This window comes from Chrysemys picta, chromosome 2 (genome assembly GCF_011386835.1).
Source record: "Chrysemys picta bellii isolate R12L10 chromosome 2, ASM1138683v2, whole genome shotgun sequence".
Lineage (NCBI taxonomy): Eukaryota > Metazoa > Chordata > Testudines > Emydidae > Chrysemys > Chrysemys picta.
In genome coordinates this window covers 252,891,844-252,918,972 of record NC_088792.1, presented here as the reverse complement: position 1 = coordinate 252,918,972, position 27,129 = coordinate 252,891,844, and the positions used below count along the sequence as shown (strand labels likewise).

At 41.1% G+C, this 27,129-nt stretch overlaps 2 protein-coding genes across 4 annotated transcripts in view; both read left to right on the top strand.

Annotated features, from left to right (window-relative positions):
- Positions 1 to 906: 906 nt before the first annotated feature.
- Positions 907 to 27,129, top strand: part of RNF19A (ring finger protein 19A, RBR E3 ubiquitin protein ligase) — an 88,037-nt gene continuing 61,814 nt past the window's right edge. Inside the window, exons 1-2 of one of the 3 annotated variants that reach the window (XM_065585960.1) lie at positions 907 to 1,044; positions 19,668 to 19,735. The gene's annotated coding sequence lies outside the window, so the exon portion shown is untranslated. Of the gene's footprint in view, positions 1,045 to 19,667; positions 19,736 to 20,353; positions 20,413 to 27,129 lie in introns of those variants that run through there. The other 2 variants (XM_005291662.5, XM_065585961.1) reach the window with 2 other exon arrangements.
- LOC103305691 (small ribosomal subunit protein eS27-like) lies at positions 929 to 27,035 on the top strand. Its single transcript, XM_008168370.4, has 2 exons — positions 929 to 1,044; positions 26,531 to 27,035. Exons 1-2 carry the CDS (start codon positions 951 to 953, stop codon positions 26,797 to 26,799), a joined length of 363 nt encoding a protein of 120 aa, XP_008166592.2. The 5' UTR covers positions 929 to 950; the 3' UTR covers positions 26,800 to 27,035.

Sequence of the window (27,129 nt, the reverse complement as noted above, 5' to 3'; positions counted from 1 at the left end):
GTTGTCGCTTTTAAATGATTTGAAGTCTAGTGCCTGGCTCAAGCTCTACGCATTTCCAGCCATTTTTAGCTTTGCAGAAATGAGGATAGGTTTGATCATTAATTCTAAAAGTGTAAACGGAAAAATAACTGTCTTATATGCAAAATGGCAGAACTTGTATGCAAGAGTCATCAGAATTCTTAAATTTCTATTTAGTGATGACAGCAGTGGATCAGGAAGAGGGAAGGTATTTGACAGATGTAAATGTGTACCTTTATGAAGTATGTCCATCTTACCCTCTGAGTTAACAAAATGTTATGACTGCTTCCTATCTTATTTGTCCAGTAAGTAGGTTGCTCTACCATACATCTTATGATCCACTCCCCAACCCCCCTTTTACCCTGTTGTGGTGCCCACCACAATGCTTTTGTGGGCAGGACATCTGAATCCTTTTTTAATACTAAAAAAATCCTGCTTTGAGGCTAGTGACAAAGGGCTGTGAGCTTTCAAGCACAGCAACTACTTTTTTTTTTTTTTTTGCACCCATATCCTCTTATGCCCAAGTGCAATGTCTCTGATATGCTGTTAATTTACTCTGGCCCTGGTCAAAGGTCCAGAAATCATTCTCTAACTTGCACCCTGAATTATAATGCAGTATGCTGTTGATAAGTCACCAGATTTTGGAGAAGAATTTTTAATAATTAAAACAGGAGCATAGACACACAAGCACTTAAATCCCAAAGTGTTTGGTCTGACTCCTAATCTGTAAGAGGAGCCAAGATTCAAACTGATTCTTGCTTACGGTTAATAAAAGTTCTTCAGAGGACCAGTTCTAATGTTCATGTTTATGGTTGTTGACTCATAAGGGAGCTAACTTCAATTTTTCTTTCCCTCTGCATTTATTCCAGCTGTAAGTTTCCAGTGTCACTTCTACATTAGCTGATGGAAGGTGTGTAACTGTGGATGAACCAATGCACGTGCACAACTTCAAGATAAGACTGGTGGTGTATGTTGTATTGCTAAGTACAACTGACTTGCACATGGAGATAAATTTCCACCAAGAAGGTAACCAGACGCTTTGTTTTGTTTTTCAGTGACTTGTGATGCATGTTTTTATTTTCTATACTAAGAGGCTACATACATACCTAGTAGAATACAAATTTTTCAATACATCTAATTAGTGGCAGGCAGAAGGTGACTTTTTTTCTTTGACTCATTAGATTTATATGCGATTTGCCTTCTTGATACTCAGTCTTCCATGATGTATGTATGTATATGTGTGTGTGTGTGTGTTTTGTTGTTGTTTTTAAATTATTAATCTTGAGTGAGGACATTTGCAAGAAAAACACAAGAGATATGGCGATCTCTTGTTTCATTTGTAGATTTCCATTAGTCTGTGCCATACAATAAACTAAAAATATAAAAATGGGAAAAAATCAATAGCCATATAAGTACTAATCACTTATCAAATACAGATAAATGACCCAGCCTAGGATCTTCCAAACTAAAGACCATTGCTAAAAAGAATACAATTATGATCCCATATAGCCACTACCCTCAGTACTTTCCTTATCAGAAGGGGAAGATTAGCAACATTATTAAAATGTAGCTAAGTTCTGGTGATCTATAAAGTTTTCAGTGAAAACAGTTAACTTCTGAACATTTTTTTTGAGCAGACAGATATTTTCATTAATTTTCTGTAGCAATGTAGTGTGTGTGTGTGTGTGTGTATATATATATAGATAGATAGATTCTGTGGTAACATGTTAGTCTGATTTTTATTTTTTCATCTGATCACTTCTAAATTCTAATTTCTGTGATCACCTACCACCATTACACACACACTTTTTTTTCTCCTCAGAGAGGTAGCAGCTAATCTAAATGAAGAGTTTTTGTGTGTCTGGAGAGGTCAGTCATTCTTTCCTCAGTAACTTGTATTTTTGGCAGTTCTTGTGCACCATGTCATAGTTTTTACTTTCAAAATGGTGCTTCAATAGCACTCTGCATATTTTTTTTTTCTTTTAATGAAGCACCACTCTTTCATTTTTTGGCTCAAAAAACTAAAAGAAAGAAGTAGAAGACTTCCAAAGAGAACCATAAATGCATTGTGTATAAGTAGTATGTTACAGGCCTTGATTACAGGCTCGTTTGTGGCATTTACACTCAGACTGCTGTTCAGAGGAACCTCCTTAGTTTCCCACTGAGCCCAGTTTCTGTACTATCACAGACTGCTCCTTAAGAGAAGCCACTGAGCCCACACATTCCTTAGCTGAGGTATTGGAAGGGCAAAAATCCCACTTCGATCCTTTGCAGCATTAGTTGGATGTGAGATAGGAGAGGCCTGGTGTGATTTCATACCTGAATGAAGCTTTCCCAGCAATCAAGGTGGAGCTTTGACTCTAATCCCTTTACTTGACTTTCCCAGAAGGTGCAATATACTTCAAAGGAAGTCACAAACCCCACCTTCAACTAAAAGGTTTGTTCTTGGACTGAGAAAAGGCTAAAATGCTTCCATTCCTTCAGTCCTTTTCAAAGAATGGGAAAGTTTACAGCAGGGGTCGGCAACCTTCCAGAAGTGCTGTGCTGAGTCTTCATGTATTCACTCTAATTTAAGGTTTTGCATGCTGGTAATACATTTTAACATTTTTAGAAGGTCTCGTTCTATAAATCTATGATATATAACTCAACTATTGTTGTATGTAAAGTAAATAAGGTTTTTAAAATGTTTAAGAAGCTTCATTTAAAATTAAATTAAAATGCAGAGCCCCCCCGGATCAGTGGCCAGGACCCGGGCAGTGTGAGTGCCACTGAAAACCAGCTCGCATGCCGCCTTCAACACCCATGCCATAGGTTGCCTACCCCTGGTTTACAGTGACCCTCCCTCTAATATATAAGCTAAGGATTCCTCTCAAAGGATTGCCTGCTGCAGGACTAGTACTCTCTTGTTAGACAAGTAGCTAAAACACTTCACACTGCCCTCTACAAATTGAAAATAGCTATAAAAGGATTTTTTTCGGAAAAATGAATATCAGTACAAATTCTTACAGGTTCACTCAACTCTTGACTATTACCTTATGCTGGAAATCTCCTGATGTAAAAATTGTGTTTTAAGCATGCTTTTGGCTAGAACATGTGTAACGTGGCTAACAGGAATTCTAATAAGTGTACGCAGGTGCTTCTTCATGTTCTACAATATCCTCTCTCTGGAGGCCGGTGTATCCCTAAAGTGTTACCTGTAAACTCTAGGGCACCCCATCTTTACCCTTCCGTGGGCTCAAGGTGTAATCTAGTTAATTTAGGCACTCTCTCTTTCTTCCCCCCCATTTCCTAGGGCTCTGGGAAAAAGGCACCTACTATTACCCTGTTCCAAAGGCTCAGGGCCATCCTTACCCAGTTCTTAGGGCTCAAGGTATAGTATTCTGTGGGCTTGTGGGGCCTTTTACCAGTGAAAGAGCCTTACACAGTAATATCCTTAGCTTCTATTTATTAACAGTTACCAAAGAGAATGCACACGCTAAGCATATAATGCTCAGCACTCCCGATAAGGCAGATGAACTTTTCCTAGTGGCCAGTCAGGATCAGGTCATCTGGGGACTCCAGCTTCTGCATGATATAGTTGGCAGGGTGTTGAGGTCTGGCAGCTCTGATCTTGGATTGTGTCCTGGAGTTGGTTCCAAAGAACTTCCTTTTGGACCCCAGTTTATGTAGTTAAACTTGAGTCCTGCTTAGCTATACGTTAGCCAATAATTTTGAACTAAAGTATTACAAAACAGTATTTTTAACCAATCCTAGCCCATTACGAAACAGTTCTTTATCCAATCATACCCCACCACTTTAGTTGATATAAATCTTGCAAAATTAATTATGCAACAGACAGAAACCATACAGATAAACAATAGAGAAGTAGGGACCATACAAATAAAACAATAAAGAACTATAGATTCCACATTCACAACTTTGATAAGTGGTTCCTTGCCCGACAGAATGCTATTTAAAGAAAACTTTGTTTGATATCTTAAGATTTGTTTCTTTATCTGGTGATGGTGGGTACTATTGGGACAGGAGCGCCTTCTTAACAGCCTGATATTTAATTGTTTTAATGTAATTTAGATGGAATGTGAGAATGAGACTTTCTGCTTCTTGGCTCATGGCTGCCACTGTCCTAATGTGGCTGCAGAAAAAAGGTTTCAAACCTTAAAAACATGTCTTCAAAAAGAAAATTGAAGAGTGAAGAAAATTTTCAAAAGGAAAACTGAAAATCCATCAGGGATGGGGAGGATAGCTCAGTGGTTTGAACATTGGCCTGCTAGACCCTGGGTTGTGAGTTCAACCTTTGAGGGGGCCACTTAGGGATATGGGGCAAAAATTGGTTGGATTATTTAATTGGGGATTGGTCCTGCTTTGAGCAGGCGATGGGACTAGATGATCTCCTGAGGTCCCTTCCAACCCTGATAATCTATGATCAGGAATTATGAGTTTGCTGCAGCTCTGCTTATCATAGCTGATTGTTCCTGTATATTTTCTAAGCGGTTCTTCGTAGACATACACTTCATTTTATCCAAATAATCTAGAAAATACTCTATAAAACACCTAGTGGCTTTTTAATATGTTAATTGTCATAACTCTGGACTTTCTAAAGCTGCCAAACAATGTTATGGCCATCTCATTTGTAGTCCACTGGATTTTCCGGCACATGGGGGATGGAGCTTTTCTTTTAAGCTAAAGTTCATTGCCCTTTCCTTCAGTAGTCCCACATATTTTGTGGAGGAACTAGACTATGCCCTCAAGGCTGTTTCTGTGGAATTCTCTCATTTTGTCCTTTTCACAAGTCATCAGTGACACCAAGTTTTTTTGTTTTGTTTTTTTAATAAGTATCAATTTTAGCAGTCGACCACTTAATCAGATGATTTAATTGAGAGTAGATTGGCTGTTTTGATGGAATCTGGGCAAAAATTATTTCAAGTCAGTGATGCCTTCTAGTTTTGAAGAAAAGGTACTTTACAGAATTTGACACTTTTTTTCCAAAACAGGGAAAACTTCCTTAACTGCCAAAGCTCCAAGACATCAGCACAGCCATGTTCCTGTTTCCATACGAGTGGTTCCTAGGAGCCACCTTTACCCTATTTAATTTTTGGAGAGAAAGCTTTCAAGGTGAATTATAATGGTTGTGAACCTCAAATAGATCATTTTATTAAAGACTAGAGGTTCGGGCTGGAAACTCTGTACCAGGTGAACATGGGTTACTGAACATGGGAATTTTATAGTGCCTATCAACTTAAGGGAAGTTTACTGTCATGTTTCTATTATTACAGCACCAGTGTTACCTAAAGTATGGTATATCAGTAGTATTTTATTATTATTATTATTATTTTTAATTCCCTCCCTCCCCTTTAGACACTCATCAGTCTGCAGAACCTTAACCACAATCATGATGATGAAAGTAGTAGCCCTTCAAAAATGGGAGAGGTTGATGGGGCCCTACCTAGACACTTTGCTCATCCAGTTCCCTTTCTGTGAAGGAATAGAAGGACGCAGAACTTTCAGTATATTCTAGTTAATTAGCTTAGTGGTGAACAGGAATGGGAGTGAGGAAGAATGCTCCCTGATCCTTTTGCAATAAATCCTTTTCTGGAGACTCTGATAAGACATCAAAGTAGAAAAATGTTTTTCCCTTGATAAAGAGGGTGGAATAAACTGATCCATTCAAACCAGATAGTTTCGGTCCTCAACTACACCAGTCCCCCAGAGCTTCAAGTCACCTCTGCGGACTTGAGGATTTGGTGCTGTACACTGTCCAGACTTCAAATTCTGCAACTCTTCCTGTCAGTAAGATCTCTTCTTACAGGCCCTCTCAATCAGTGATAAATGTATCACTGAACAGCCAGACATGGTAGAAGTGTCTTTTCGATTATAATTGGACCGATGGCATGTTATAACAGAAACCAGCAGGCTGTTTGGAAATCCACTTAGGCACCAGGATGACCTAGGCCCTTTGCTTCATCAGCATCCTCTAGGTAAGCATACTAATGCTGGTTGTCCAGTCTTCCAAACATCTAGCACCACAGGGACGTCTGACTTTGAACGGACGGTATGTCTGTAGTGGTCTAGCCCAATTGGCCAGGGGATTGAAGAGTAAAGCCCAACAGGAAACTGGTTGTTTTGGTCAGTTGTGCAGAAGTATCCTCCCTCTCCCCATCTGCTCTTCATGTTTCCAGAGCCAACAATTTCACAGTAGACTTGCTGATTTGCAAACAAGTTCAGCTGTGAGATCTGAGTCTGAAAGCTAAATTCTTTAATCGTGACCAATTCATAACGTATCCTCAAGGAAGATTTCTTTTCCACAAAGGAATCATCATGTCCTTCACCAAATACCCCACCCTTGGAGGTCTAAATCAGTACTCATTCTTTATCTTGTTGCTAGGAATACACTGCTTATTTATTACTTTTCTCCAGGGAGTACTTTGCACTTGTCTCAGCTTCCTACCAAAAGTGGTCTTTCTCTCCCTCCCCCTTCCCCCCCCCCAGTAAGGATATAGCTGTTTACTTTTGTTACCTTTATAAATTAAATAGTGAGATACTTGTATTTTTTTTTTTTTTTAATATTAGGAGAAGTCTAAATCATGGCTCCACAGGAAGTCAGAAGCCCTGTTCGTTCAATTTGAAGGTCATAAATGGAGCTGACACATTTTCAGATTATCTCTAACCAAATGTGTCCTGAATGTTATCCACAGCCTACAAAGCGAAAGTGCTGGTGTGCCTGGGAATGTGTAAGATTCCCCATTCAACCATCCTATGCATCCTAGGCTAGGAGAATGTAGAGAGGAACAGTGCAAAGCTACCTCCTGGTGATTCTTCCCTTATTTTCCAAAACTCTGTGGGCTTAAATGTCCACACCTGAACTGATACTGCATTTGGTTACTGGATGCCAAGAATCTTTCTCAGAATTCCTACCTGACTGGTTGTTCTTCTCGCCACCTTCGCTTGTTCTCCCTTTTGCTGCCCAGGTTTACATTTTCTTGTGTGGTGGACTTCTAGTCACAACTCTTATCTGCACTGGTGGCAGTGAATCACAGAAAAATGAACCTTTCTACCTCTTCTGTGATCTGACACCATTGCAGACATCCAACCAGAGTAAGAGTACAAGAAAGCCTCCTAGTCTCAATGGAGGAATACAGAGTTTTTTCACTATTAACAATTAAGTGACCATTCCAGGATAAAGTAGATCATAGATTAACTAATTGGTTTTCAGCTATGGAAAACTCAAGAGAAATAAAGAGAAGGATGCACCCTGCCTTGCAAGAATGCAAAGTATCTTCACTGGGACAGTCTGCACCTTGCCTGACTAAGGAAGGAAAAACAAAAACTCTTGTTTTCAGCACTTGTTTAGCCAGATCATAGAAAACAGCTATACTGCTGCAGATAAGTTTATCCTATATTGCCGATTCAAGGTATTAATATTATTTGATTAAAAAAACTAGGACAAGAACATGTTCAAATCATGACTTCCACAATACTTGTGTTTTGTTTTCACTACCTGCAGTATGACTAGTGTACTTTTTAAGCCATATATTTTGTTTTCTAAAGCCTTGCAAGGAAGGTCATGCAATAAAACTGCAGTACATTTTCAAAGCCCTGATTAGGTTTTTTTTTCGTTAGGTGACAAACATTGCTGGGGGCTTACTAGGCCTGAAAGTAGTGCCATTATGATAGAGAAGATGTATGGATAACTAAGCAGTAAACTGCAGCAAGCTATATTCTATAGGCCATATTCTCTTTTGGCAAAGCTTCTTTGACTTCATTGCAGTTATGCTTTATTTAGCTCTATTTGGCTATTGATTCATGCCTTGGTTTGTGCTGCCAACCACCGGAGCAGTGCATCGATAGTAAAGAAATGCATATCTTTGACATGTTTTAGTGCTACTGAAGTATGTAAAAAATATAGTAGACAGTTTTGATCATTTAATGGTAGCATTTGTTTTCCTTTCAATCCCCAATTTTGCTATGCTTAAAAAATCTTCAGAGAGAAGGAGTTAGAATTCTAAAGGGAGCAGGGCTAGGGGCCTCCAGTTTTCAATACAGTAGACCAGAGGTCTCCAAACTTTGAGACAAGGGCCATATTAGATTTTTGAAGGGGCTTCGCGGGCCGAAGTGACCGTGAAAGAAATTAAATACAGTGGAATCCTGCTATAAGGCAATAATTGGGGTCCAAAAATTCAATCGCGGTAAATGCAGGGTTGCGTTATAGTGGGATTTCAACTTACAACCATTAAGGAAGTTTTGTCCAAGGCAGAGGAGCAGGACTCCCTGCGCTGCAGACATGCCCCGGGCAACAGAGTGCGTGCCCTGGCTAGTGGGGGGAGAGAGAGAAGGGGGGTGGCCAGGGCTTCCTTCAGCCGGGGCCACGGCTGCCCAGAGGATTCAGGGGACCTGGGGCAAAACGGGGGGGCTCCGGCGCTTGTACTCAGCAGGCGGCGGTCTGGGTCTGCAGCGGCGGGGGGCCCTTCAGTCGCTCCACGTCTTCGGCAGCACTGAAGGGCCCCCCGCTGCCAAAGACCCAGACCGCCGCTGGGCCCGGGCTCGCGGGGCCCCTGTGAGGCCCAGGGCAAATTGCCCCACTTGCCTTCCCCCGCCCCCCAGGGCGGCCCTGGCCGGGGCGCTCGCCACTTGGCCTCTCCTGCTGCGCCGCCTGCCGGGAGGGCTCCGCGCCAGTCCCACCTGCAAGTTATTTGAAAGTTGTCAGTCGGTGGGGAGGGAAGGACGCGGGCTGGAGCCGGCCCAGCCGGGGACAGAGGTGAGAACCCCAGGGGCGTGCTGGGGCTGCAGGGAGAGTCACTCCTGCTGCAGCTGCCAGGGCATGGATCCCAAATGCCTCGTGCCCACTGGACTCGCCCCGCGTTATAACCAAATTCGCGTTATTGCGGGGTGCATTATTTCGGGGTTCCACTGTATATGCAAAATCGTTTAAAAAAACAACACTACTTTACTGTGTCAGTGTTGCATTAAATTCTAAATCAGGTATAAAAATTAATCGATGCAGGTTCTGTGAAATCACACAATATTTGTCAATATATTAAAAATCATTTCACTTTTTTAAATTTTATTTCTAAAAACTCTTTTGTATCATACAAATACTGTTTGGTTCTATTAGTGCTGTAGTTAAAATTTAACCATTATGAAATTGTTAATTTCCATCTTCTTTACTCCATTTACTGGAGATGTAATTAAGCATCTGGCTTGTATTTTTACTCTAAGGCAGGAGTCCGTGCCTGCTCAGCTGCAGCAGCAACTCTCCCCTAAGTTGGCTCCCCTTTTGGGTGGACACTGGCTCCCGGGGGCACTCACCCCTCCGCACAGCTCAGCTGAGCTTCCCCCCTCACCCCCCCCCCCCCCCAAGCTGCTGCCGGCAGCCCCACCCCCTGCCTGCTCCGGGTGCCTACTCAGCTGTTCGCTTCTCCTCCCCTGTTGTTTGGAGGGCCAGACAAATGGAAGCCCCGGCCGGATCCGGCCTGCGGGCTGTAGTTTGGAGACCCCTGCAGTAGACAATATGGCAGTGGAAGTTAAAGGAAGCTTAAGAAGATTGTTAGAGATACTCAATCCTGAAAAGATTGGGGCACATGCTGAACTTCACTCATGCGAATAGTCTGTTTCAAGTCAATGGGATGACTCAGATATGTGAAGTTAAACTTGTTCCTAGGTGTACACTTTTTTTATCAGAATTGTCTTAGACAAGGAAGCTCTGAGAGATGAGTGATTAGAAGATAAACCATGTTTGAGTGACTTCCAGTTATGTGCATTTAATTAATTTGTCAGTGATGAGCGGTACCAGCGTTGCATTCATCAGTAGTTGGTACATTACTCTCAAATCACCAGAAAGGCCAAACTAGCTAATCAGAGTATGACTCTGAACAATAATTCTTCTTAGAGTAATTGCACATGTCTATGCCATAGTAGGTGTGTGTGTGCCTTTGGCACGATTGTCAGAGAACTTTTTCCCTCAGCAGTACCTGTCGGGGCAGCTCGAGTGCCCTCCACCACTGTGCACCACTACCTGCTGGTATAATAGGGTAGACCTGCCCCTGAGTGCACTCGGTTCCTACTGACTGCCAGTGATGGTTGTTGAAGTGCTTCCAGACTTGCTATCGCAAGTTCATTTCCTTCACTCTTTGTCTATGGTACGTTTCTCACTTAGTAGTTAGAGAGAAGTTTTACCCAATTTTATTTTTGATATTAGAGCCATGCCTTGCTCTCTGGGGTCCAAGTCCTGCTGGTTATATGCCAGACTGATGCCAGTCAGTGACCCACACCTCAGCTGCCTGAATTTTCTGTCTGGGGGTGTCCCACATTAGGGACAAGTATCACATTTGCAGAGGGTTTAAGGCTCACTCAAAAACAGAGCAGCAAAACTGAAGTGTCTCCTTATGGAGGTGGCACTTCACCCTCCATTGGAGCTGTAAGGTTCAGAGCACACTCAGAGTATGGCACTATTGGAGCAGAGTGTGCCTCCTGAGATGTCTTCAGTACTATGTTCTATGTCTCCAACACCGAAGAAGAGAGACAGATCTGACAAGGACCTGGTACCTCGTCCAGCTAAAAGCAAGATCTCTTGGAGGGACTCTGAGGGGAAGCTTTCCCTGGAGTGTTCCTCTGCTGCAAAGAGAGGTTTGTCAATTCCAGAACCTGTGCCAGGTCCATCGAGGCCAATCCCTGAAGTTTCTATTTGTCAGACCCAAGACCCAGTCCTGCTATTGATGCCAGCACAAGCATATGCTTTGATGAAAGAATTACTTAACCTTTCGTTACCAGTGTCCCCATCTGTGCAGAAGGGGTTTCAGACGGTATCAGTGACTGTAATCCATACTCTAGCTCCACAAGAGCATTCCATATCAATTCTACTTCTGGTACCTAGGATGCCAGTATATTCCAAGGGCAAACAGCAGTTAATATGCCCGGTACTTATACCTCTGGGTTTGGTTTACCTGTCTCCTGTCCACATAGGTTCTGCTCCACCATGATTGCAGGACTCAGTCATCTTTGTCAGATTCAGAAATGGGGCCCACCACCATGTCTGTGGCCATTCTGGACACTATGGGGTGTCCCTCCCCTTGCTAGAACCTCTCCTCACCTTTCTGACTTGACTTCCTCAAGGGTTCCAAGTTCATCAGCACCACAGACAGGATTCTCAGATACCTGGTACCATGCAACTGGCAGTTGCTTAGACAGCTTCTCCACTGAAAGAGGCAGATCAATCATTGCCTCAGTGTCCTGGTGTGTCCTTCCTCATCTCCAGATGAGTTTGTAGAAATGGTGAGCAAATTTTTTTTTTTCACCACCAGAGGATTACAGGGCTGACAAAACTGCTTAAAAAGGACTCAGTTAGATATTCAAGCAGAAGAGGTCCACCAGAAATCCCCCAAACCAGTAGACATTGTAGCTTCTGCGGGATCCTTCTGAGCGGCGCTTCTGATTAACTAAGCAATTCTGGAACCAGTTAAAATGCTTTGGCAGACCCCTTCTACTGACTACATTGAAATAGACAGAGAGGTGATACTATGCCCTTCTAAGGGCTTCAAAGACCTCTACTTTCACCTGCCCCTTGTCTCTTGGGTGGTGGCAGCAGCTAACTAGCGGGAGAGGCAGGGTCTCCCTGCATCGACTCTGAAGAGTAAAGAATCAGAGGCTGGACCTGTTTGATCATAAACTTTGACTGAAGGGCTGCAGCTAAGAATTGCTAATCAGCAAGCTCTCCTAAGTTGTGACAACTTCACCCTATGGGAACACATCATGAAGTTTAAAGATAGGCTACAAGAGAATTCCAGGCAAGAGTTCACTCTTATGATAGAGAAGAGTAAGTTGGTGTAAAGGACAGCTCATCAAAACAGTTTGGATGCAGCAGACTCAGCAGCTTGTTCCAGGGCATCTGCTATTTCTATGAGGTGGTGATCATGGCTGTAATCTTCTGGTCTCCCTCCTGTAGTACAGTAGACCATCCAGGATTTGCCATTTGAGGGTCCATCCCTCTTTTTGGAAAAGACTGACGATAAACTGCACAGCCTAAAAGATTCAAGGGTAGCACTGAAATCCCTTGGAAGTTACACATCAGCAACAAAGACGAAACTATTCCACTCTTGATAGGCTCATAGATATAAGAGCTTTATACTTGGCCCTAAGACCTGCTGAGAAAAAGGTGCAGGGATTACCGGGGGTGACCACTGCCCCCATCATGCAATAGCCGGTTCCTCTTGACCAACAGCACAGTATAAACATGCATTTTGACAGGCTTGTCAAGGGCAGCATACCAGTACTTGCAGACCAATCTGTTCCTACCTGTACCTTTGCCAGTTATCTATCCCACTTCCTCCATATTTGGACTCACGTCATATTGGATCGGTGCAACGTAAGCATAGTGGATCTGGGGTAATCCCTTGAATTTGTTTTTGTCCCCAGTCCCTCTTCAGGGATCAGTCTCATGAGACCATTCTTCAGCAGAGGGTCCAGTCTCTCCTTCTAGCAGGAGTAATAGAGGAAGTTCCTCTGTTCCTCAGGGGGAAGGGTTTTTATTCCTCTACGTCCTTATTCCCAAAGCAAAAGCCAGTCTGACCTATTTTTAGGTCTAAGTAAGTACTTGAAGAAAGTAAAGTTCTACGGGGTTACACCTAGCTCCCATCATTCCTTCCCTGGAACAGGGCAACTGGTATGCTGCTCTTGAGTTAAAGGACACTTTCTTCCATACAGTGATCCGTCCAGACTGCTCCAAGTTCCTCAGGTTCATAGGCCAAATGGAAGCACTGTGAATTGGTAATGTGTTCCATCAGCTATCACAAAGTGTGTGGAGTCAGTAGCTGAATATCTGAGAAGACTGGGAATCTGTGTATTCCCCTATTTGGATGACTGGTTGGTGAGGGGCCAGTCTCACTTTCAAGTGCTGTCCAGCATGGCCATCATTCTGTCCACCTTCAATGCATTGGGTCTTACTCAGTTAAGACATGTATCAATTCTAAAACCTATATGAAGAATAGAGTTTATCGGAACACTCCCAGGTGCTATACAAAGCAAAATGTTTCTGCCCCTTTCAAGATTCCAAGTGCTCCAAACCCTTTTATTGAATTTAAAAGCATATCCCGTTACTACAGCACACATTTGCCTCAGACTTCTGGGGCAGATGGCAGCATGTACCTCTCTGGCACAACACAGCAGACTGCGCCTCAGGAGGCTTCAGGATTGGCTAGCTTCAGTCTATGCCCCCCATTGTCAATGTCTAGACAGATTATTTCACATTCTAGAGGTAATTTTGTCCTCTCCGAACAGGTGGGCAGGTCCTCAGAATGTTTGTACAGGAGTTCTTTGTTTCTGTGCAGCCATCACTCACGTTGGTCACATATATCTTGTCTGTGGGTTGGGGGAGGGGGAGGAACGCATCAGAATCCTACAAGTGCAAGGGACATTGCCCTCACAGGATCTGAGGACTAGTACAAACATCTAGGAACTATAGTAGAATCTCAGAGTTACAAGTATCAGAGGGGTAGCTGTGTTAGTCTGTATCCACAAAAACAACGAGGAGTTCGGTGGCACCTTAAAGACTAACATTTATTTGGGCATAAGCTTTTCGTTTTTTACCCACGAAAGCTTATGCCCAAATAAATGTTGGTGTCAGAGTTACAAACGCTTCAGGAATGGAGGTTGTTGGTAACTCTGAACAAAGCATTATGGTTGTTCTTTCAAAAGTTTACAATTTAATATTGACTTAATACAGATTTGAAACTTTACTATGCAGAAGAAAAATGCTGCTTTTAACCATCTTAATTTAAATAAAACAAGCACAGAAGCAGTTTCCTTACCTTGTCAAATACATCTTTAAACCTTTTCCTTTTATTTTTTTTAGCCATTTAACATGGTGCAGTACTGTATTTGCTTTTTTTGGTCTCTGCTGCTGCCTGATTGCGTATTTCCAGTTCCAAATGAGGTCTGTGGTTGACCAGTCAGTTTGTAACTCTGAGGTTCTACTGTATGTGCTACCCATCTAGCCTGCTCAGCCTTCTGTCCACATGTTCGGGAGGGAGGGAGGGGGAATCTGTCAATGTTCACATAAACATAGTTTCTATATTCTCTGTTAACAAATAGGGACGGGAGCATTCTTACCAACTGTGCCAGAAGGCGGTTCTGCCTTGGGAGTTCTGTGTAATAAGCAGAATAAGTTGCAAATTGCTTAAGAAGGTCTTAAATGATCATTTCATCTGGATGTGGCCATATCCATCTTCCAGCTGTGGGGAACTGCCCAAGTGGACCTGTTTTGTAACAAGGGTCAACAGAAAATGCCACTAGTGCTGCTCTCAAGGGGAGTCACAGCACTGGGTCTCTGGATGCTTTCCTGCTATCATGGATGAATTCCCTGGTGTATGTGGCCTTTCCTCTGATACCATTACTATCCAGAGTCCTGTTCAAGGACAAGCAGGATCATGCTTGCTGCATACATACAGCAGCAGCATGGCCTCAATCCTGTTAGCATTATTAGTGAGGCTTCCTCTACCCCTCCCATTAGATTCAGATGAGATTTCTCAGGACCATGGCTGTCTGCTCCATCCCAGCCTACAGGCCCTCCACTTGACAGTGTGACTGGTTCCTGGCTAGCACCATTGGGAACGGCTGGTTTGAAGAACATTTCAGGAGGTGCTTCTGAATAGCAGACAGCCTTCAATTAGGCATACTTATCTGGCCAAATGGAAACATTTTTTCTATCTGGTTTCAGTGGAGAAGTGTGTGTCTCTAGTACATGATTCCATTAACCACATTTTGGATTATCTATTGCACCTAAAACAGCAAGGTCTAACAGTTCCATTAAAGTATATTTGGGAGTGATTTTGGCATTCCACCCTCCAGTGGGTAGGTAGTAAATAACTTTTTTCCAACCCCGTAACTATTAGATTTCTAAAAGGGTTTGTACAGACTATACCCTCCAATACAAGAACCTGTTTCCTCATGGGATCTCAATCTTGTGCTAACAAAATAATGGCGCCTCTCTTTGAACCTCTCGTGGCTTGCTCCCTACTCTACCCCTCTAAGAAAGTGGTGTTTTTGGTAGCAATAACATCAGCAAGGAGAGTGGGTGAACTGGGAGCCTTGGTTTCAGACCCTCCTTATACAATTTTCCATAAGGATAAAGTTTACATTTGCCCTCACCCAGAATTCTTGACAAAGGTGTCTTCAAATTTCCACATTAATCAGGCAATGAATTTACCAATGTCTTTCCTGATGAACAGAACCTTGATTCATTGGATGTGAGGAGAGCAGGGGTTTTCTACTTGGGCCACGCCAGACCTTTAGGTGTTCAGTGCGGTTATTTGCTGCGGTTGCAGCCAGGATGAAAGGCAAACTGGTTTCAACTCGGGATTTCCTCTTGCATTTTCTCTTGTCGGTGCTTCCAATTAGCTAATGACATACCACCCCTTAGAGCATTGGCTCATTCGACTAGAGCGCAAGCAGCTTCAACAGTGTTCTTAGCGCAAATACCTGTTCGAGACATTTGCAGAGCAGCAACCTGGTTAGTCATCAGTACACTCTTGCTACTCATTATGCTGTTTTCTGTCAGTCCAGAACAATGCCAGTTTTAGACAAGTTGTTCTACCGTTGCTATTGAGGTAGAGTCTGAGGCTGCCTCCACGTTAATCTGCTTATGAGTCACCTACAGTGGAATGGATGTGCAGTCACTCAAATTAAAACAGTTACCTGCCTTTCCGTACTGTTGCTCTTCGAGATGAGACACATGTCCGTTCCACAACCTCACTGTCCTTCTCCACTCTGTTAGAGTCTATCTGGTAAGATGGAACTGAGGAGGATCAAGGGTGGCTCTTCCCTTTTATATGGGCATGCAGTGGTGCACATCGGTGGAGGGCACTTGACCATCCTGACCTGTACTGCTGAGGGAAAAAATTCTCTTGACAACTGTGCATGAGGCACACACGTATACCTGCAGTGGATTAGACATGTGCAGCACATCTCAAATAACAAGAGTTACATTAAAGTAGGTAACCACTTTTTGTCTAAAGCCATACTTTAATATGTATTTTGCAAGAACTTTAATTTCTGTAAAATATATTAACTTTGTTTTTCTTTGGTGTATGACTGTTGTCTTCTCTCTAAAGAAGACTCTGTTTTCAGTTGAACTACCGCTTAGCTGTTTGTAATGCACTGCAATGTGAGAATGCTCTCTTGCTGTGTGTTAGGACAAGGGCTCTTTCAGGCCAATGGTTGGCTTTATCTAATTGTGTTGCCAAAATACCATGATGGTTCGTGCATTAGAAATAAAATATCTAGAAGAGTGGATATAGTTTCTGGGGAAACTATTTGTCAGTGTAAGTATATGGCAAACTTTTTTGAACAGCATCTACTGCATGGTTAAACATAAATAAAATGAGATTAAATATAAAATTATACACAAACTGTATTTGAAAGGATGTTGTTAAGGTTGTAAATTGAAGAAGTCAAAAGTTAAGAAATGCCAGAATTAAGGAAGGTTGTGCATGCTTAATTCATCCACCTGTATGTATCCAGTCTTTAATTATATTTTGTGTTCCTTCCCACCCACCCACCCCGGTCCCTTGAATCATTCAGTGCACACTTAATGAGCAGCTAGTCAATATTTTGTTTTCTTCTTGTTCAATGTGTGGCTCCATGCCTTACTCATTGCATACTGTTCAAACACTGCTCTACACAGAATTTTTAATTTCCTCGGTCTATAGCTCGGTTTTTTCCTTGGTCTCATCGCTATAGTATCTAACGTTTTACAAACGTTAATTTATCTTCTTAAAACTTCTTTGATGGAGTGTTAACCTCACTTTACAGATGAGGAGCTGAGGACAGAGATAAAGGTAAAAAGTATCCAATAATTTTGGGTTCCCAGTTTGGGACACCTAAGACCTGATTTTATTTTATTTTATTATTTCCCCCAGAGTACTTGCATTATGTAGCCCTTCATATTCAAGCTCAGCTCCCACTGATGTCAGCTGCACCTATGAGGGTTCAGCATTTCTGCAAATCAGACCCCACAATATCAAATTGGGCACCTAAAAAATGAGAAACGCACTATTAGTGACAACCTGTGACCTGATTTTCCCCCATTCCCAAGCTTGATCTATTCTGATCAGTTCCCTGTCAGAGTCCTGCCTCTTTCAAATCCATGGCACATCATCCCATTTCCATTCTCTTCCTCAGATCAGTCCAGTTCTGCTCCACAGGTTTCTCATTCCAGGCCCACTCTCCTTTCTTTCCCTATCCAGGCTCCCAGTCCCAATCTCCTTGCCCGGTAGTCTCACTTCCGTCAGCCCTGTTCCTTGTCTAATCTACCGCTCTCCTTTCCCTCTTGCCCACAGTTGTGCCCTGCCCATGTTCCCCAGTCTCACTGGTTCCCAGTCTTTCTCCCCAGAGTCCTTCCAACCTGTGTTTCTCTCCTCTTCTCCCCCCCCCCCCCCGCGCTCTTTGTCTCAGTCTGTGTGTCTAGATAGTCCCCCTCCCCTTGGGTCCTTGTAAGATTTGTCTCCCCTTCACCTCAGCCTCCCCACCCCACTTGTTCCCAGAATCTTATTCTCTGTTCCTCATCTGATCTCAGCCTTCCCCCTTCTTCCATTTGAATTTCCAGTCCTAGTCTGCCCCCACACCAAGATCCTTGTCCCAATCTACTTCCCCAAGCCCTGCCGATCCATTTTGCGTCCCCTCTGCATTTGAATCGGCAGCTTCACGCTTCTTGGGCCCAGTAGGGTGGTCACTGAGAGCACAGGAGAGAGAATCTCTCTGCTTTCACTTCCAGGGCCAAGACTGGCCCCTACATGGACCGCAGCAGCCCAAAGCAACAAGTGCAGGGAAAGTTCTGCTTATCCCCGGGCTGGAGCATGCTCAGTGTGGATAGAATCTTTGGAGATTTTAGTTGTTTAAACTTTAAGTCTCTGCTAAGCATTTGTGAATTGTGACCCCCCCCCCTCCTCCCAGATGCTTATAACGTGACTAAATTTGACTGGATTTTCACAGGGATGGCCAAAGGCACATCCTTGAAACAAAGGCCCCTTCTATCAAATTTCAAGTGCTCTAGAGTATGGGGGTACTAGAACCTTTCAAAGAAAAGATTGCAAACATTTTTTAACATAGGCAAAATGTATTTTTCCCTAGCCTTGTTCTTGGGAATGGCTGACCTTAGTGGCAATTTAAAAAAAAAAAAAAAATTTGCCTCAGGCAGATGCCCAAATGATTAAAGTTTGGTGAAGGTATAAGTAATTTAAAGTGGAGTCTTATAATGGGAAGTGTCAGGCAATCTTAATAGGCAGCGCTTCTAGACCAGCATAGAAATAAGAAAGACTGTTGTTAACCTGTAGAAGTTGGGTGAGTCATAACACATTTGACTGCTTGTTACTCTGGCTTCCAACTTGAACAGTGTAAGGTTATTACTTTTTTTGTTTGTTTGTTTGTTTTTCCAGCTTAGCATATGATTATTTGCTTAGCCTCCCCTCAGCCTTAGAGGGGACTGCTGCTTAACTACAGTACACTACATCCACCCTTCCTGCAATCCTTTTGGGGTCAGCCAGCTTCTTAATTGCTGCTTCACTACAGCATGTGTTGCACATTGCAGCCAATTAAATGTACAAAGCAGTATGCTGTTTTCACACTGCAGCCCTGGATCATATACCATAAAAGGATAGAGTGAAGCATGCCATCTTGGGAGCTCAGAAGCTTACTCTTTTATGTGAGCTATGAACTGCAAAGTGAAACTTATCAAAGACTTCATGAAGTGTTAGAATGGACAGACTAACTGCAGACACAGCACAATAAATTGAAACGGAGCAGGACAGGGAATCATCTATTAAAAATAGTTTTAGAAATCAAGAAAAAATGCTTGACAAACAGCGTTTCCTCTCCTCCACTCCCCATATTTTTGAAAGGTAATATTCTTTCTTGATCTTTAAATACATTCAAACCCCATTTATCCACCATTCAATTATCCAGCTTTCCATATTAACCGAACAACCAGCGCACAGGTCCAGAAGCGGGTGATCTCTCGTGTGACCACGAGATGGCGCTGCAGCCTTGCACTTTCCTATTCTTGGGCTTATGCGAAGAATATTCTATCTGTCCCCGATCCCAGTTAATTAGATAAATGGGGTTCTGCTGTACTCCTCCGCCACCCCCTCCATCTATTTTCATCTACTTCAGTAGGCTTTTGTTACCTTTTTATTTGCATTTGTTTGTTGTTCAGTGCCTTACTAAAGGATAGGGTATTAAAATATCAGTACTAATACTAGTTTTCTGTAGACCACCTAATTGTGTAAATTCCTAAAATATTTTAAACATTCTATTTTTGCTTGCAAAGATGCTATTATGAAAGTAAAACATAAACATAGCCCAAGTCCCAAAGTGTAGTTGTGTATAGGGTGTTTATACATCACAAAAATGGTTATACTGGGTCAGCCCAATGGTCTATCTAGGCCAGTATCCTGTCTTTTGGCAGTAGCTGGTGCCAGATGCTTCAGAGGGAGTGAACAGAACAGGTCAGTTATCAAGTGATCCATCTGCTATCTTCCAATCCCAGCTTCAGGCAGCCAGAGGTTTAGGGACACCCAGAGCAGGGGGTTGCGTCCCTGACTGTCTTGGCTAATAGTCATTGATGGACTTATCTTCCCTGAATTTATCTAATTCTCTTTTGAACCCAGTTATACTTTTGGCCTTCACAACATCCCTTGGCAACGAATTTCCCAGGTTGACTGCATTGTTTGAAGAGGTATTTCTTTATGTTTGTTTTAAATCTGCTGCCTGTTCATTTCACTGGGTAACCCCAGGTTCTTCGTCTAGCACAATGGGGCTTCTAGTTGCTATTGTGGTTCAAATAATACCTTCAAGCTAAATCATTTAATTTATTTCCTATTTATAAGACAAAAATATATCCAGACTAACACTCATTCCTTTGCACTCAGTTTATGGTTGTGGGTTAGTAACTGTAAAACACTTCTGTATCTGGTTGACACATTTGTCTGATTAAGTTAATTGCACTGATACTGGGAACTTTCTTTGTATAACTAGAACTTCATATAGTGATTAGTTTAAAGTGCTAAAGAAAACTGATTGTAACACTTATACGTGTACTGTTGGTTGTGTAGGAATGGCACAGCTTGTGCTATGTAGTTTTCATGTTTACTTAACTGTAAAATGGTAAGATACATATTTAAAATACATATACCATAGCAAACAGTTTTAAAAAAACCTTAATTGTGTTTGAAAGATCCGCTTTCATAGCATAAAATGTCCCTTTTAGTAAAATGTTAATGCCTTTGAAGTGGAATTATGTAAGTGCTTCCTCTAGTGTATTTGTGTAATTATTTTCCTTGGAACTGTAGGAGGAAATAAATGGCTTCAAGTAAACAGTGAGGTTCCTGGCTTCTAGGAGAACTTCCTTCAAAAGTAAAGCAACTATTTTGTTTTTTTGAGAAGTAAAACTGAACTTTTTATTTTATTTTATTTTTTAAGTCTTGCTGTGTGCTGTCTAAGTCTTAGATTGTAAACTGAGACACTTTCCTTCTAGGTCCTTTAGGGAAGGAGTTACTACAGGAAGCGCCCCACTAGATTTATTCCCATCTATTGCATTATGAGGTTTAAAAGGCCAAACTTGCCTTTGGAGATGAGTTCCCATGCAGGAAAGAGGCAATCCACCAAAGTTTTTCTGTAGTGATGTTGCATGTTGTACAGTGGGTATGTCTGCATTAGAGCGACTGTACTGGCATAGATATGCCAGCATAGACCCATAGCCTAAATGCCACATAACCTGATAGAAGGGACTTTTCTGTTGATTTAGGATCACTACCTCCCTGAACAATGTTATATATGTCGACAGAAGCACTCTTCTGATGACATAGCTGTGTCAACACTGGGTTTATGTTGGTATAGTTATATCAGTGAGTGGTGTGGAAACTAAAAGTGCGGAGTACCTTTAGTTTCTAGCAACTTCAGGTAAAATTTTAGGTGTTCAGTACCTTTTGAAAATCGGGCCCCGTGTTGTCTTTGGGATGCTCAGAGACTGTTGCTTTTGTCTCCACTCAATCCCATTGTCAAAGATGGGTTAGCAAAGCATACTGCTTTAACGCCACGTTATAATCTTTCAGGTATTCCTGATAGTTTGTTCTCTTCAGAGTTAGAAATCTTGTGTTATTTCCAAACTTTTAGTTCAGGTGCACTTCACCTCAGTGTGTGTGGGGAAAATACCTCTTTATGTGTTAGTAAGATGTTACATGGGTCTCTGTTGATCAAGCCGGTTTGATATGAATTAAATGTCAATATGAAAATCATATTTAAATATAAAATGATCTCTTTTGTTCAGTAATTTTGCCAGATGGCCTTTGATAACTAAAGTAGAGCATATTCTGATCTAATCTTCACATATTTGTTCTTTAACAGCTCGGTGATTTTGAAATTACAATAGAATCTATTAATCAGGGAATCCTGATTCTTTTAAAAAGTATTTCTCTAGGGTTTTTGCTCACAAACCATTTAGCAGGTTTACAGCTCCACAAAATATATTCTTTTCCATTTTATAAAATTAACTGTCATGAAAAAGTGAATGCATTCCCCCCTCCCCCCAGTAGGCTATAGTTAATTACTAAAACAGGGTATGTGTGGATTGCTACTCTGCTACAATTGGAAGCTGTTCATGGACAGGGACTGTCACTTTGTGTTTTGTAGAATGTTAGCACAGTGGGACCCTGATCTATGATTGGGTCCTTGAGCACTACTACAGTATAAACAAATAATGGTATTAGGATATAAAGTAAATCTTAGCTGTTGTATCATCTTCAGGCATTCATGAACTAAACAAAAGTTACTCAAACATTGGAATTTCACAAAGCTTATAACTACACTAGGCTATAGATATCTCTAACTATTCTTAATGTACAGCACTTTTAAAGTGTATTCAAATCCCTTACACTTCATAAGTACCTTTCAATTCTTTTTAAAGAAATAAGCCAGTTGCTAGAGAAGAGCACTCTGTCCCTATTGTAATGTTTCAATAGAACTTACACTGTCAGCATTATAACAGTTCTTGCACAACTTAATTGCAAAAGGAGATGATTGTAGGAGTTAACGGCCTCATTCTGGAAGGTATTGAACAAAGTCAATTTGAGTTTTGAAGGGTTGCTCTGTACTTCCTAGGATCAGACCTTAGGTGGCTATGATATAAACTGATATATCAATTACTAATAAATACAATTTCTAAAAATCTTTAATTTTCCAAGTGAAATGGTGACATTTTCCCATGAATTTGGAAATGTAAGAAATAATGTTCAGTTACATCTCTTTTGGGGCAGAAATGAAGTTTCACATTTCGTTATGGTGGGATAAGCTCACTTTAACACTTTTTCCTCCCTCCATCACCCAGTTGAACTACTCTGAATTTTAAGAAAGACTGCCTTTCTTCTGCCTGTTGAGTATGATACAATTGAATTTACACAGACTTCATATCTTTTGATTCTAATATGTTTCTTCCTGACATCAATAAAAGAAAGTATAATCTGAAAATAAAAGTTCATATGTCAGGATGACATTGTCCTGACTGCATAAAAGAAAATACAGACATACACGGTTATTGACACATTCTTAAATACTGAAGTAGAGCCTAGGTCTAAAGAAAACACTTTTCTGCTCCTCCCCAGTTGCCCATAGAAGTAGCCATAAAAGCCATATTTAAACTGTTTTGTTGCCTTTTCTTTTTTCCAAACTTTCATCCTCTTTGCTGCATATTTGCGAACATTTAATAGTAACAATTGACCTTTGTATTTGGCTTTTGTGAGATTGTGGAATGTCTGACTAGCATTGTTCAAACAAAAAGCTGAACAGATGAAGACAGTCTCTTAGTTACTCTTCTGGCTCTGTAGGCAAAGGGAAGACCTCATGGGACAATACTTTTCCAAAATAGAACGGTCACATTAAGAAATGACCATTTGTGTAGGCATTCATCCTTCGTAATCTCCTCAACTCTGCAGATCTTTATTTACAAAAATGTGAACTGTTTTTCCCCCCCAGGTTTCACTCTCTCAATAATCTGTTTTTTCTATAATACTGGAGCTTTAAATAACTTGATAGCTATTTTTTAAAAATAGCTATTACATTTGTGTAAACAAAATGGTGCTTTCTCATATTTGCAGTGTGAGAGTCTGAAGTTTTTCAGTAGAAGATTATTTTTTTAATTGTGGCTGAGAGAGAGATTAAAATATCAACTGCTTTATTCACTTCCTGAAATAAAACACATCAATGTGAGTTTGAAAAACACAATAGATCTATGCTCTCATTTTTTAGTAACTAACACATTAACTTCCAAATATTTAAATGTGAACTTCCAAGTTCTGTGTAAAAATGCATGAAAAGTTGTCTAGTTTAAATGTAGGTGCTTAAAAAATTTTTTTTACAGCAGTGTGCCGTGAATCACATCAGATTCCATAGAACCTTGCTGAACTGCACACTTCTTAATCTGTGCAAAAAATTGGTTGTCTCTCAATTCCTTTCATGGGTTGAATAGCAGATGTTGTAATAAGGTTCTATATTAATAAGGTTTCATTATTTTTACAAAACATACTAAATACACTTAATAATGTACTATGAAGTATAATAAAGCTAAAATATAGTTGATGATCAAAATACACTTTTGTTATACACTACATCCAACTACCATTATTATTTAAAAAATTGTGGTAGCATTCGGGATCCAAGTCAGGTCTTGTGCCCTGTTGTGGTAGGTAGTATACTGATTTGTATGAAAATACAATGCCTGAGTCAGAGAACCTGCAATTTAAGAAAAGAACATAAAATGAATCCTGGGGTGGGGTAAGGGAAGGGAAGGGGGCAGGACAGCGGAGACAAATATATATATTAATAAAGTAAATTTATAGGAAGAATAGTTGACTATCCCCATCTGCCCTTTACTTGCCAGTTTTTAATTGGCTGATTTCTTACAAGCATCATAATAGATGTTTGTTCTCTTGCTAATTCACCAAATTGATATTGTCAGTGGAGCTCCCAGTCATTAGGGCAAATTAAGAGTGTTCTACTGTATGCTTGTGCCATCTGTAGGCACAAAGCAGCTATGTTGTTTTTCCACTTTTAGCAATCCAGAGGAGACATCACTGTAGCTTACCTGTGCTTTGTCATGTCTTCATTCCTCTCTACATGCTACTTCTTACCCTGGCAGTTGAGATGAAGGATAGAGCTACATTTCTGTTAGAATGCTAATGCTGATCCAAGCAGCTGCGTGGGAGTAGTAGAGAAACTTTATCCCCCTGTTTCTCTCTACCTAGAAAGAATCTTTGTTTCTGCTGGGAGGGGAGGAGTGCAGTTTGGTGGGAGAGGCTAAAACATAGCCGTAATTAGGTATATGCCCTCTTGGAAAGCAAGCAACCTTTTTAAAATGTATTCAAGGTAGAAATATGTTTAGAATAGTGTGAGCATTTTGTACTACTTGTGGCGTACCTGTTCAATCAGTCTGGCACCTCGTACAAGCATGAGAATTAACTTAAATGTTAAATACTTAGCACTTGTATAGTGGATTATATCTTCAAAGTATTGTGCACGCATTAAATGAGACAAAAAGCAGATGTGAAATGGAATCTTATGCCAAAAGTAAAAAGCAAGTACTTTAATGTGACATTACAGTTTTTTACATGTACAAAAGTAATCAAATTATAGGATTCCCACTACAGCTGGAATTTAACCTTCTTGTACATATGCAATATTTCATGAATTTAGGATGATTCATGAATACAGTATTTTCTAAGAGGGCCAAGTGATGGTTTCTGGGGGAACCATAGCTATCAGTTTTTTGACTTTTCGAACACGTAAAATTTGAGGCATAAAGTTACGTATTCGGTTGTTTAACTTTCTCAGCCAGCCTTTTTAAATCTCAGAGCACACATTCCTCATTGAAGACTTTTTTTTATACACACACTTAACTTCAAATGCAGAAATTAGAATTAATCTGAGCATATAAAGAGATCTAAAACTTCTTAAAGTATAAAATAGTCTTCCTTTTCACACTCCTGGTAACTCAAATGGCTGAACAGGCTTTTACTAAACTTCTTAAGTTTCTTAAAGTATTTAAAACAAACATGATATTTTAGTGATTTTTTTTCCCCCCAGAAAGTTTTAAATGCCCTAAAATGGGGTCTTAAAAATAATTCCTCTGAGCAGTAGCTCCAGAGTTGCTACTGAAATACTGAAATTACTTTTTAAAACTTTAATAGCTTTTGTCAATTTGTAGATGTCACTATATCCTTTGTATCCAATCAGAATGGATAGAAGATAAAGACTAAACAGAACTTCAGCAGGGAAAATATCAGTCTTATAAGTTAGCGTAGTACACAGTACATATCTTTCACTCCTAAGAAAATTACTATCAGTAAAAATTTAAGTTGCAACATTAAAATTAAAGGGTGCATTCGCTTTTTTGGTTTTATAGTGGGGAGGGGGAAATAGGAAACAGATCACTTTGCTCTTTGAGAAGCAACACATCTCTTCAGCCTCTGTGAATATTTACAGATTTTTAACCTGGTAGTGACGTTTTAGATGGCAGTCTTTTCTCACCTTTGCTATTGTTTTGCAAGTCAGCCCAGTTGCATGCAGGTCATGTATAATTCTCAATTATAAAACAAACAAAATCCATTTGCACAACTTGAAACTTCAGAGACAAGATGAAGAGGACCGCTTAGCATCTTGCTGTAAGGAGATGTAACTTGTCTTTCCCTTCTCTGAAAAAGCTAATATGTAGTCTGCTATTGGCCTCATCAGCTTTCTTATGTAAAATTTGTTAGCAGTAGCAATTTTCTGGCCTTCCAACCGTTTGGCTATTCTCAGCTAGGGGTTTTACTATATCAGCCAGTACTATTCTTGACTACTCCCAAAGATCATTTTGATGTCCATCAAAATGTATGCTGTCTGAGATGGCAGTTTATCCATAGAAGCTGCTCTCAGAAAAACACCCCTCCCTGCTGCTGCCCCCTCTCCCCTTCCCTCCCCCCACTTTCATGGTAGGACCAAAAACTTTCATTGTGTGTTTCAACTTTTCAAGATTTATTATTGCAGACTGATTCATTTCCTGTTTTTCTGCTAATGTACTGCCAAAAGTAGAAATATGTTATCTTTCAAATGTTTTTGTTTTCTAATTAAATCTAGCAAATTTGTAATTTACTAATTTACAAGGAGTTGTTTAGGACTTTTAATGAAGAAAAAAACACCCCCTCTCCTCCAAATACGGTCTCTTTGCCCAGCCAGTCCTGGGTCCCTTCTCAATCTCTCTCTCCCACATCTGGCCTCCAGTCTTCCTCCGCCCTCCTATTCTCTGTTCCAACTGAGTTCCGATTTTTCCTCTCCTTGTCCAATCTCAGTGTTCCTCCCTCCCAGGTACCCTGTCCCAGTCTCAGTTCTCTCTCTCATATACACAATTAGATAGGTCTCTTCTTCTCTCCCTCACCATACACTTCCTCTCATCCCTCACCTTTTCCCCCACCCATTGTTTCTCAATCCCAATTTCCTTGTCCAGCCCTCCATGCAAAGGTGCCTCTGGTGAAAGACTTGCTGCATCCCTCCCCCGAGGAGGAGAAGTGGAAACACAAGAAGAAGCGTCTGGTCCAGAGTCCGAATTCCTATTTCATGGATGTGAAGTGTCCAAGTTGCTATAAAATCACCACTGTATTCAGCCATGCTCAGACTGTAGTTCTGTGTATTTCCTGCTCAACTGTGCTGTGCCAGCCCACTGGAGGAAAGGAAAGGCTTACAGAAGGATGCTCCTTCAGACGAAAGCAGCACTAAACGAAAGTGTGTCTGAGATGGGTGGGACTACCTGCACAGTTGGCTGCACAGACAAATACAAATGGTTCAAGAGCATGGGATTCAGCCACAGAGCAACATTAAGTGTCAAGATGTGAACAGAAGGCTTTAAAGAAGTCTCTAGAATGTGAGGGGAGAACATGACTTTCATACTGTCCCTATAGCCTCACCCATCTGACTGTCAATAAATTTTGGATAAAATACAAAAAAAAAAAAAAGGTCCTAGTGTCCTTCCTCTCTCCCCATCCAATCTTGTTCTAACCCCTCCCCCCCCCCCCCCCCCCCCCGGCTCCCAGTTCTAGTCTCCTTGCC